The sequence below is a fragment of the Dreissena polymorpha genome, chromosome 2, assembly GCF_020536995.1.
Source record: "Dreissena polymorpha isolate Duluth1 chromosome 2, UMN_Dpol_1.0, whole genome shotgun sequence".
Classification (NCBI taxonomy): Eukaryota; Metazoa; Mollusca; class Bivalvia; order Myida; family Dreissenidae; genus Dreissena; species Dreissena polymorpha.
Genome location: NC_068356.1, coordinates 13,129,666 through 13,142,186, shown reverse-complemented (window position 1 = coordinate 13,142,186; position 12,521 = coordinate 13,129,666). Strand labels below are relative to the sequence as shown.

At 34.2% G+C, this 12,521-nt stretch overlaps 1 protein-coding gene across 1 annotated transcript in view; it reads right to left on the bottom strand.

Moving 5' to 3' along the window:
• The window catches only part of LOC127866465 (lysosomal alpha-mannosidase-like), a 39,541-nt gene extending 28,867 nt beyond the window's left edge, over positions 1–10,674 (bottom strand). The window contains exons 1-5 of the mRNA XM_052406983.1: positions 10,534–10,674; positions 5,024–5,126; positions 3,654–3,809; positions 851–1,044; positions 437–542 (exon numbers count right to left, since the gene is read on the bottom strand). Of these exons, the coding sequence (XP_052262943.1) occupies positions 437–542; positions 851–1,044; positions 3,654–3,809; positions 5,024–5,126; positions 10,534–10,623 (649 nt within the window). The 5' untranslated portion in view covers positions 10,624–10,674. The remainder of the gene's footprint in view (positions 1–436; positions 543–850; positions 1,045–3,653; positions 3,810–5,023; positions 5,127–10,533) is intronic.
• Positions 10,675–12,521: the final 1,847 nt, after the last annotated feature.

Here is a 12,521-nt window from a genome sequence, read left to right as displayed (position 1 = left end):
TACAGACCGCCGTCATACTGCTATTAAATAACAAACGAACATTTTTATCACCAAATATAATCGTCACCATTATTATTCTTACAAGAGTTATAACGGGTGAAGCACATAACGCAAAACTAGTAAAACATGCCGATTCATCGAAGGTTTCATTAAAAATATAAGCGCATGCAAACAGATTGCTAGTACAAATAGGTGCGAGGCTCTGTGAAAATGGGACTCTACAGTTGCGAAAAAAGTCGTCCCAGAAAAGCCTGTGCAGTTCCAACAGGGTAATCAGGGCTCACACTTTCCGCCTATAATGAATTTTTGTTTCAAGAGACTTCATGTAAACGCCACATCCATGAAGCATAAATTAGATAATCTGGAACGACCCTTTACGCACATGCTTAGAGCCACGTTTTCACAGAGCACAGCTCATATGTAAAATCCGTGGCACCTAGCGAGTCGCTTGTCTTCCAGACCATCTCCAGCGTTTTTGTCGCTTCTCTCTTCTGCTTGTCCTGGTAATCTATCCGGCCAACAAACATGCCGTCGAAGCCAAACTGGAAACAATGTGCTCTTGAAAGAATCGCATACATCTTTGTTACATACTTAAAACAAAGTCAGTATATAATTATTTCATTTTTCCAATGCCATTTGTTCATCTCGTGGAGTTTACAATGATCATATACTGATCGAGTATGTAAAAATACATACAAAAGATTTGAAGCATATCGCAATCGAATTGTGAACGTCAGATTCACACACACCAAATACTATTGCGTAAGTAATAACCTAATAGTCGGAATTAAAATATAAATTGCAATTTAGTCGCAATAAAAAATGATAACCCCATTTTCATAACAAGCACCTGTGCAAACAAAGACCCAAGCTCCCTCGAATGCCCAAAGGGGTCAATCTGCCAGCCAATCTTTGGACGGCCACATTCTCCGAGGTTCAGGCGAATAAACTCAAAGCCGAGACTGTGTTGGTCTATTATGTCCAGATAGTAGGGTGTAGCCTCGTCATTCATGCACCAGCCTCCGAGAATTATTTCCAGCGAACCTGAAGGGGAGTCGAACTATATTTGATATGTTCCGGAATAGTAATAATTTGTCATAAAAAACATATTTATATGGATGCATAGCTGTTTGGGGAACAAGGTCATACTCCTGCATTAATGCAGTTGAACATAGGGCCCTAAGATTCTTTTTGGGAACTGGCAAATACACACCCATCAATGCTCTCTATGGCGAGTTTGGTTGGCAGCCGCCACAAGTGAAACAATGGAGGTCTGTCTCACAAATTTTACATAGACTCATGAATATGGATAATAGTAGATTAAATTATAGAGCTTACAAATTTTGTTGTACTAAAAGTAATAGAAGCTGTAAAAACTGGAATTTTAGAGTTCATAAACATTTTGAAGATGCTGAATTTGTAGAATATGAGAATGCTATCATGAATATGTCATCTAAACGTTTCTGTGATCATATTGTTAAATTGGCTATGGATAAATTTATTGGTACATGGAAAGATAGTGTACAAAACCCAGTTGGATCATCGGGTAGAGGAAGAAATAAATTAAGAACATATGCTCTTTTTAAGACCGATTATGAGACTGAACATTACCTAAGTATGCCATTATCATATAAATATAGATCTGCTATAGCTAAATTCAGATGTGGAGTTGCTCCCATAAGATTGGAAACTGGGAGATATGAAAATATACCTGAAGATTTGAGACTTTGTCCATTATGTAGAGAGTCTGTTGAAAATGAAGAACATGTTTTATTGCATTGTCAAGCTTACTTAAATACAAGAAATGAACTTTATGAAAAGGCTAATGATATTAATAGTGAGTTCGGTAATCTGTCAGATATTGATAAAATGTTTTTCTTGTTATCCAATATTGAAATTGTTAAATACACTGCCAAAACCTGCCATGATATGTTAAAAACTAGAAATAACTATATATACAATTAAGTGTTTACTTAATATACACAAGCTTTGTTTGGGTCTCTGCAAAGTGCAGTGATATAATTTTATATATAGTGATTGGAAATACTAGTATTTGGTAGGGAGTAAAGGGGTCTGTCCGATAAATGGCTCTGTTGTTGGTGTTGAATCTATAAGTTTTTATCTACTGTATTTATAATATAAGGGTGAAAACGCTATTGTTGATTATTGGTTGACCCTTAACAATGGTAATTTACTGACAGACTCCTCTCTATCTAATTTCATTTAGTTACAATGTTAATTTATGTATTACTTTTACAATAGTATCTTGTGCAATTTATTGTATATAAATTGATACTATACTTTGTTTTATTTATTATAATGCTTTAACTCTATGTAGATAAACATTGTTAACCTGTTCACTCGTTATCTGATAATGGGTGATATATGCCTTTTTCTTTTTAAACATTTATTATGTGTGTGATAATGCCAGGGTTTAACAAAATTCAGCTTTTAAGGTCCCCTCCTTTAAGAGCAGTTCTAAATTTTAAGGTTAACAATGGTAGTTTGCCTTTTATTATGTGTTAATATGCTATTACTGTTTATTTGTGTATAATAGTCTCCTGTAAATCTAATTAAGATTGGCCAGTATAAGTTGTTATATTTTATGCATTGAAAACCTGTTTTATATATGTTGTATAACACATGTATTGGATGAGACTTAAATAAACTAATAAACCTAGATATTACTATTGTAGGGCCGTACATAAGTTTTATGATTTAACTGAGTTGTTTGTTTTCACAAACCCGAACGATCCTTATGTTTGCTCCGACCAAAAACATGCTGTTTTTGGTATTCCAAATTGAGTTGTCGATCATTTTTGCTGCATTTGATCATATTCCTGGAATTTACTGTTAAATAGTGCGGTAATTGTTGCATCGATCATATTTGCTAAAGTAACTTAACGTTAACAAGAAACAAAAAAAAACACGAATTTTTAATTGATATATAGACATTTCTACATGTCAGTGTTTTACATATTTTTATTGACGTGTGCAATCATAGAACAGCATAGTATACATGTAAATACAAGTTTAGCCGACTTCTCTACTTCTTTTGCTTGGCGATGAATATGGAAACAAAATGAAACTGTTCTTTTCGCCTGATTTCAACGTTAACTTTAGATAAGATTGTTTTGGAGATGCTGAAGTTTTCTGTTTAAAAAACAAACAAACACAATAAACTACTCTAAAAAGTATGGAAGCCACCAATCTAAAACAATGACAGTTATATTCTGTGTGTCAGCTGTTATTATTAATTGCCGTTCACCTTAGAGTGGTTATTGCTAGTTACAGACATATATATGTATAATGATTGTGTTATAATAACGGCTAACAAAACCGATTTAGGTATTCCGCAAAATACTGAATAACAGTGATTGATGACAATATTCAATATACACAGATGCTTCAGAAGAGAAACAATTGAATCGCATAAGATTTTTAAAAACCCATCTCAGTTGAAGTTAACACGCGTTTAGCTAATATATATATAGGTTCTTCAACGAGATATATTTTCATACATTTTGACGGAATGATTTTTGAGAAATAAATATTTAAATATAAATAGTCAATATTGAAATGTGATGAAAATATATGTTGAATTAAATGTAAGCTTTAACGACACACTAAATGTCAAACCAACACTACCTTACCTTTGTCAACAAGGTGTTTGAATTTCTGCCGAGCCTCGTCATTCGCATTTGTCCACCACATTTTAAGAAAGGCCATTTCAACATAAATAAACTTCTTCATCCCTGTTTTGTCATTGGATAAGCTTTCCACAACTGATGAAATTATATACGAAACGTCTGAAATTAAAACAAAGGCAGTGCGCCGATATGTAACTGAATTATTTGCTTAAAAGGCTAAGGATGTCTGTTTATAGAGACATTTATAGCGGTAAAGTGCATAAGAAATTAAGAAACCACTTTGACTGCCAATATTAATACTTGTAAGGAACATACATTCTCAAAATCAACGAATACTTCAAAAAATATTACGAAAAATAAAGTTAACCCATACAAATCAGTATTTCTTATATCAAGAGCCAAAATTTCAACGCTATATCTGGTATGGTAACAAAGATTAAAAGAGATACACATTGCTCTTTTTTTTCGTGGCACAATGTATTTCATTTTAATGTCCCGCTACGATATTTATTCATACGACACAATAAAAATTTGGTACATGAACATGTGTTGAATATATTGTCTCGAAAAAACAACATTTTGGTATCTTGTTAATTCTTTGTTACCAGACCACATCTAGCGTAGAAATTGTAGCTATTGCTATAAGGAACATTTTTGTGTGTGTTTAGTATATTTTTCGAAATATTTTACGAACTATTCGTTGATTTTAGGGTGTATAGGCTTTTAATACAAATTGGTGTGACATTGAGCAATGGTACCGTGTCATAGCCAAACAGAACTTTTCGAAGAATTTTAAAGGAGGGCAAACAATCACAAAATTTAGGCAAATCGTCTCAAAAAATAAAAGTATCTAATGACTCATTTCATTGCTTTTAAATGCACGGACGCATGCAAACACAAAGGGCGAAACACTCTAGCAGAGTGCAACCTCCGCGCAGAAATCTGACTAAAACCATCGTAGTTGGATCAAATCCCTGCCTTCAAAACCAATCACGTGACGATAGCGTAGCCACGTGGTACAATAATTTTACCGTTCTTATTTTTACTTTTTTAATGTAGGTATTTTTTATTTTGAACCAAGATTTAAACACTATTTTCAAAATATGAAGAAAATGATACTACTTTTCCTTATATAATACTTAAACAAACAAAAAAGCTGGTAGGATTTTCTTGTGATGGAAAAGATTGTATGCGTGAGCATGGAACAACAACTCTGCGTGGAGATTGAGCAGAATATGTTGTTGACCTTAGGTTCAGTAATCTTGTGGTCTACAATTCATGTCGCAAAGTACTTTTAAATCAGCTTCAACATTATATGTGTAGCCTAGGTTAACACCATACAACTAACTATCGATTATATTTTTTCAACTCACCCTGGTTGTAATACTCGGCTATGGTTTTCACCCAGCCGACATCATCGTGTGTGTGTGGCACAATATGCACATTCAGCATGTCATCCTTCACAGGGTGACAGCTCTGAAACATGTATTGTCCGCATGTTTGTTTGCTTGTTTGGAGTGATCGCCTTTTAATTACGTATCTTTTTCGCCAATAACGACATTCATTTACCCAACTCAGATTGTGAATGGGAATGAGACATTTACCGATTATACGATTTACCAATAGTATGCGCACATACGTTTGTAAATTATGTATTGTTTTGATTTAAAAAAATAAATATGTAGTGTGCGGAAAATGATAATAATTATATAAATGTGACATTTAATAATTATTTTATTATACAATTAAACTATGTAATTGGTAATTCTCACACGCCTCGCTATCACATAATGCGAACCAAACTGACAGACAAAATGGGCTTGCTGGTATGCTTGTGGTCGTATTGCCGTATGCTATTATCGGTAGTCAACTGTTGTCTAAGAACACTTATCATACAGTCTGTTGCAAATATGAGTAACTTTCGGACCAACTACAAAGAATATTAAATGCCATGAGCAGTAGTACTGAGTATCCCACTTGCCGTTACGTGAATGTTGCTACCGATTATTTTATGGAGTGTACTGGAGGTCAAGCACTCTTCTCTTGATTTGTGGTGAAGATCTATCTGACAAATCAGCTGATCTCAACACTACAAGTACATTACTGTGTGCACTAATGTGTGATTGATTCAACGATTAGTGAATAATATTGCGGTGGATGGAGAATTTGCCTGTGAATCATAATGAATGGTAGATGCTTTACTACACATTTTACATCATGTCCAATTTATTTTAGCGTTACATCTGTTCAGATTTAGACAGTTGACAATTATAATATCAACTAAAGGGACTGCAACAACACACGATTGTAGTCTTTTGCAGTTTCAGACAACCATCTAACAAACAGCGATTGTGACGAGTCAAATGTAAAACAAATTATGTTCGCAGTAAATATTCGATGCATTTCTGCGCGAGTACCAAATTTTACCTACCGATACATTTATTAATGCCTTGACAAGCTGCGCAAACGACACCTAATTTTCCTGTATTATCAACGTAAATAAAGATTTTTTTCCAGGCCGAAATTAAAGCGGGTATATACGATTTTTTATATGTGTTTAATTGTAATATATTGATAAAATATGTTACAATAACACAAAATAGGAAAGAAAATTATACATTAAAGCCGAATTTCATAAAATGCAGCAAAGACAAATTAGCGCCCCGAGCCGATAGTGACGTACATATTTTCCTACAATAACCGAAGCATTCGTCTTTGTATTAGGATCGGAGATAGTGTTCGTGTGTCGTATGAATAGATATCGTTGCAGAATTTCAAATAAACCGTTAAACTAAGTTTAGATGCACATCGTACATGTATGGTATACATGCTTGCGAATTCGGCTGTACAGCCGTTTTCAATTTCAGAATTAAATATCTGGCTTATTTCGCATTTTTCGACACATATTCTTCTTAACTTTTATTTTAATTTATATTGAAATATATATATAATAAGTTTTTTACACAGTTTATATAAATTCATGAATATTTGACTAAATCGTATATACCCGCATTTTTCATACTAAATACCATTCGTACGCATATAACAAGAGTAACTATTTGTTAATGTCTTTAAATTCATAATAATTTATAGTCCACGAGTTATTCTTTCATTCATTATAAAAACGTTATATAAAAGCTATATTTAAACAAAAATACAGAGAGTTAAGCTAAACAGGAAACATCTCCACGGCCGTTAATCACGCGCGCCACCTCTTTTTTTGAGATGCATAAATAAATGAGCCAATGCTTCTTCCGAGGTGGCACTCAGGCCCGGATGTTTTGAAATGTAACGGATAATTTTACAGGGTGATTAGGTTTTATATGGTTTTTATCAACATATTTCGCATTATTTTAAAAATCGGCCAATGTAGTGCGATTCAGCGATTATAAATTCATCCAAAAATGTACAGAAACATACAATCACAACCCATTTGGTTATGTGAGGACCTTTATAAGTTGTTGCATGGTAGACTTCGTGAAAGCAAATCGATGTCTTTTGCCACCGTGACGAGCAAAATCACAGCCATTTAAATCGCCCATTACATAAAACGATTGCTTTGAACCTGTACAAGTTGATGAATACACAAAAACATCGGTTTCTAGCCGATCGAATAGATACATTTGCATTTTTCAAAAAGAGATGGAGCCAATGCGAAGGAAGTGGCGCGCAGATTAGGAGGTGGCGCCAATGAACATTTATAGATATCTTAAAGTGATATATTTTATGATATGGCTTCTATTATATTTACAAGACTTGCATTATTTGTTTGTAAGTTGACTACTTCATCACATTTGAGTCGCGTGCCTTTTTAATAAGAAAAAGTAATTTTCTAATAATGTCTTGATGGTTTAAACGTTCTTCTTTGTATGATAAGATCATTTAACATGTAATATACAAAAAAGTTACGGAAAAAGACCGAGCTATTTTATTTTTTGTTGGGGTTGATCGTGGGAAATACAACATATGTGAGCTTTATTAAGGTTCGTTGCCCTTGGTCTTTCAGTAAATTAAGCATTTGGATTAAGATACACAAATCATCGTTTCAAGAAGTATTATTTTATATTTATTTCGTGAATTGCCATACTATATACATATATTGCGGTCGATGAATTATTTTGATTTTGCTGAACATCAAGTTATTGGTTTTATCGAGTATTACATTTTTTGGTATATATCGTACAATATGTTATATTCATGTTGGTGTTTTCTTAACTTAGATGATCACTTATACAATTATTAAAACATACTACATCTTATTTATTATATAATGTGTTTAGGTTCTGTAAAGATTTTGGCCTTCGTATGTACATTGAAAAATATACTAAATATAACAAATACATTTATCTACCGAATGTACATCATGCGATAATGACATTGCGATACGACTGTAAATTGATACATCCTGCATTGGCGCCACCTTCTATCATTAGCGCCACTTCTAAAGCATTGGCTCCATCTCTTGTGGAAAAATGCAACATTATCTGCTACGTCGGAAAGAAGCCAATATTTGTGTGCATGCAGCATCTAATGTATGTTGTACGCAATCGTTTGATGCCGTTAGCGATTTAATTGGGTAAACATTTTCTCATCATACAGGAAAAACTCATCGAAATTCTTTTTAAAACTCCACAATGCCTATACTTATAAAGGTTCTCACGTTTTTAAATGGGTTGAGAGTGTATGTTTCTGTACATTTTTGGATGAATAAATCTTCGCTGAATCGCACTACATTGCCAGATTTTTTAAAATAATGCGAAATATGTTGAAAAACATATAAAACCTTATTACCCTGTTTAATTATCCATGAAATGTCAAAAAATCCGGGCCTAAGCGCCACCTCGGAAGTTGCATTGGCGCATTTATTAATGCATATCAAAAAGAGGTGGCGCGCGTGATTAACGACCGTGCATAATTGTTTGGGATATCCCGGACCTATGACAGCTTCGGATCAAGGCAAGTGGATATCTTACAATAAAAACTTTGATTCTTGTGTTTTTATTGAAAAAGCATTTCCAAATGTACCATCTATTTAATTTAATTTTAGCGCAGAATAATACAATTTTGATCTTGCTTATAATACGCTTACTTTACTAGATATATTGTAAAATCGCTAATGAGTTCCTTTATGATATACATCAGAAACTTACATTGTAAAGTTACAACACGGTACATCAGTCACAAAAGTCATTCCAAAAATACAAATACACAAGGAACTTCGTCGCAGAAGTACGGAATACCGTTAGTACCATCGTGGTTACACGTTAAAATCCAGAGGGCAACAATGCGATAGTGCGATAGTACGATGACGACAATGTCATAGTGCGATAGTACGATGGTGACAATGCGATAGTACGATGACGATAACGCGATAGTACGATGGCGACAATGCGATAGTAAGATGGAGACAAGGCGACAACGCAATAATACGATGGCGACAATGCGATAGTACGATGGCGACAGTGAGTGCGACAATACGATTGTACGATGGCGACAATGCGATAGTACGATGGCGACAGTGCGACAATACGATGGCGATAGTGCGACAATACGATGGCGACAGTACGATGTCGACAATGCGATAGTGCAATAATACGATGACGACAGTGCGACAGTACGATCGCGACAGTGCGATAGTACGATGGCGACAATGCGATAGTGCGATAATACAATGATGACAGTGCGACAATACGATGGCGAGAGTGCAATAGTACGATGGCGACAATGCGAAAATACGATGACGACAGTACGACAACGCGATAGTACGATGGAGATAATGCGAAAGTACGACGGCGACAATGCGATGATACGATGGCGACAGTACGATATGACTATCGAATTGTCGCCATCGTACTATCGCGATGTGGATTTTAATGTGTAACCACGGTGGCATAACGGTATTCCGTACAGAAGGGCCGAGTCGTACTTATAGCTATAGAAAATAAATGAAAAGAAACTTGAAGTCCTAGCTGTCACTTCCTACTCATGTGTTTAATACTCATCTATCACATTCCAACAAATCGCAGGGCTGCATTCTACAACGTCGAGGAAAGTCGTGTTTATAATTTGTTTAGATTTGATTAAATTTTCATTAAATGATTCTAATAATGTTGATAAACGCTTTACAGAAATGTCTAGTGTTAACAATAACTTTGAATTAATAATTATATAATTTCTTTTAAATGAACGTTGGTGTGACAAACGTGTGTCCATATTAATGGGTGAAGTCATGTTTACATTGATTTGAGATAAACACTAGTGTTTGATTATTTGATAAAGTGATCAAAAGTGTTCTTAAAACGTGTGCTTACTCGTGTTTACTATATGTTTACATGTATAATTTTCATATTATAAAAAGTTTTTAGAGTTTTAATTTATTTGTTTCAGTGTATAATTATATGCAGCTAATAAGAATGTATTAATAAGAAGAGATGAACAGTTTTCATATGTTAGCACGAATATGACACACAACAATGTATTTGTACTGCGAATATTACAAACACCTATGTATATTACTAATAACTGTGTCATTACCACATCATAGTTTGTTCCATCCATTGTTTTAAGTGTATTTGAGTGTATGAAATGAAATAAACATTTGAACTCGAACTTTGCCCTTACATGCAGCAACAAGTCGGTGAATGCATGTTAAATTGTTAATTAACTGAAAGAAGCTTAAGGTAAAAACTTCACATAATGTTCATCTTCTGTTTTATTTTAGAAACTGAGGTTCGTATAACAGATTTTATCTTACATATAATGTATAGTGTTACATTATAACTACAAATACATGTATGACGAAGTAACCCGCGGAGCACAGTCACACAATTGTAGTTCAACTGGTTTGCTCCCAACTAAACAACTACGTGTTAAATTGTGTTACCTTATAACCGCATTGGTGACTGGCCGGTGCTGGTAGACCTGAAGCGTAGCAGCTTACAGCTACAAAAACGCGTATCCAAATATAAGACATGTGTGCTTTACAGTATTTCAATTATTGTATTGTTTATTTTATATTCTTATTAATTAGTCACCATTGCGGCTGTGTGTTTCTTACACTAAAATGGTTCGTTATCAACTGAGGCTGCGAATGCATTATTTTTTTTAATCTTTTGATACCACGGGACAGACTTGCGCACAGATGTTGCAAATCAATTGGTATTAGCGGATTACTGATTTCTGTGTCGCTCGTTTTAGCTGTGAGAACTCTACTAGAGTGAATCGCAATTGTTTCACCAGGATTTTACATTTAATCATATGAAAGTGTGCATAAACTCGTTTTAACACATACGTTTCACATCTTGCTAACTTTAATATCTATTAATAAATGTAATTACAGACTCGAATGAACATAAAATTTATACATGTATCTTGAGATCAATAAATCGTGATGTTCTTTATAATATATGTAATATGAAAACACTGATATTTTATATAAAAATCTAGACATGTCACACACAACAATAGAGTGCTCAGTCATGTAAATATTAAGTCATTTATCTGAATGAAAATATAATGGTTATTAAATATCGCCAGCATAAAGCACTCTGCGTAATAACGGCCATTATTTAAGAGGCGCTCTGTGAAAACTGGACTTAATGCATGTGCGCAAATAATAAGGGACGGCACTTTCCGCTATTATGTCATTTTTTGTTTAATGGAAGTATCGTCTTATACATATCCAGTTCATGCAAAAAGTGTCGTCAGGATTAGCCTGTGTGGACTTCATAGGCGAAGCTGAGACGACACTTTGCAAACATTCATGAAGCCCAGGTTGGATTGTTCTGGTGTAAAATATTGAGCAACTTTTTTTACTTTTGCCCACGATTAAAACAGAGAAGCCGATTTCCGGTTACGAGTGTAAGTAACAGAAAAAATGTGTTTGAGAACAGTCGGAAGACAGTTGTTCTGGTGTTTGTAGTTGTGAGCCATCTTGCAACACAACCGGTACGTGTTGTCCTGACTAATCGATCACAAGTAAGATGAGGCAAATATCATAGTAATTAAACAACATTGAAACCCCATGCTGCATTAACACGGTTAATCTCCGTCGTCGCCTATTTTACGAGACGCATTATCAAAATGAGCCAATGATATTTCCGAGTCGGCGCTAAGGACCATTGAAGGGTTTTAAAACTTTGCCTAAGTCTGTAAGGTGATTTATCATTAGCGTTTCTATGTTTTTAAACATATTTCACTGTTTTTTAATATCGGGCGATGGTTTTCTATTCAGCAAATATTAGTTCATCCAATTTACAGAAAAATACACAAGCAACCAATTTGCTTTTTTTAACAGATGTGACATGGTGGAATTCAAAGTAGCGAATCGATGATTTTGCATATGTGTAAAGTGCAAATTTCCGACCAATTATATCAGCAATCCCTTCAAATAGTTGCTAAAGATAACACCCGCAAATCGTTTTAAATTATGTATATCTTATTTATTCGAAACATTAAACAATATGAACAATATTTTTGCTGTTCTGTTCACTGATATATTTATTTACATGCGGTTATACATACAATAACTGTAACAAGCGCTGCAATCATGAGTCGCAGAAATGAGATAAGTAACTTGTTTTAAAGGGATCTTTTCACGTTTTGGTAAATTGACACAAATAAGAAAATGTTTCTCAGATGTTTCGCTGTAGTTATGATATTTGTGAGGAAATAGTAATAACGATGAGATTCAGTGGCAATGTTTTGGTTTCATTACATCGTGCCTCATAAAGTTACGACTCCGGTGCTATGGTATGTATATCAACATTCAGTTGTTAGATGGTGATGACATTGGCATCGCTATTTAATTGTATCATGATGCTATTATATGTATTTGTTTTACACTTACATGTTTTATGAATAATTGTGTCG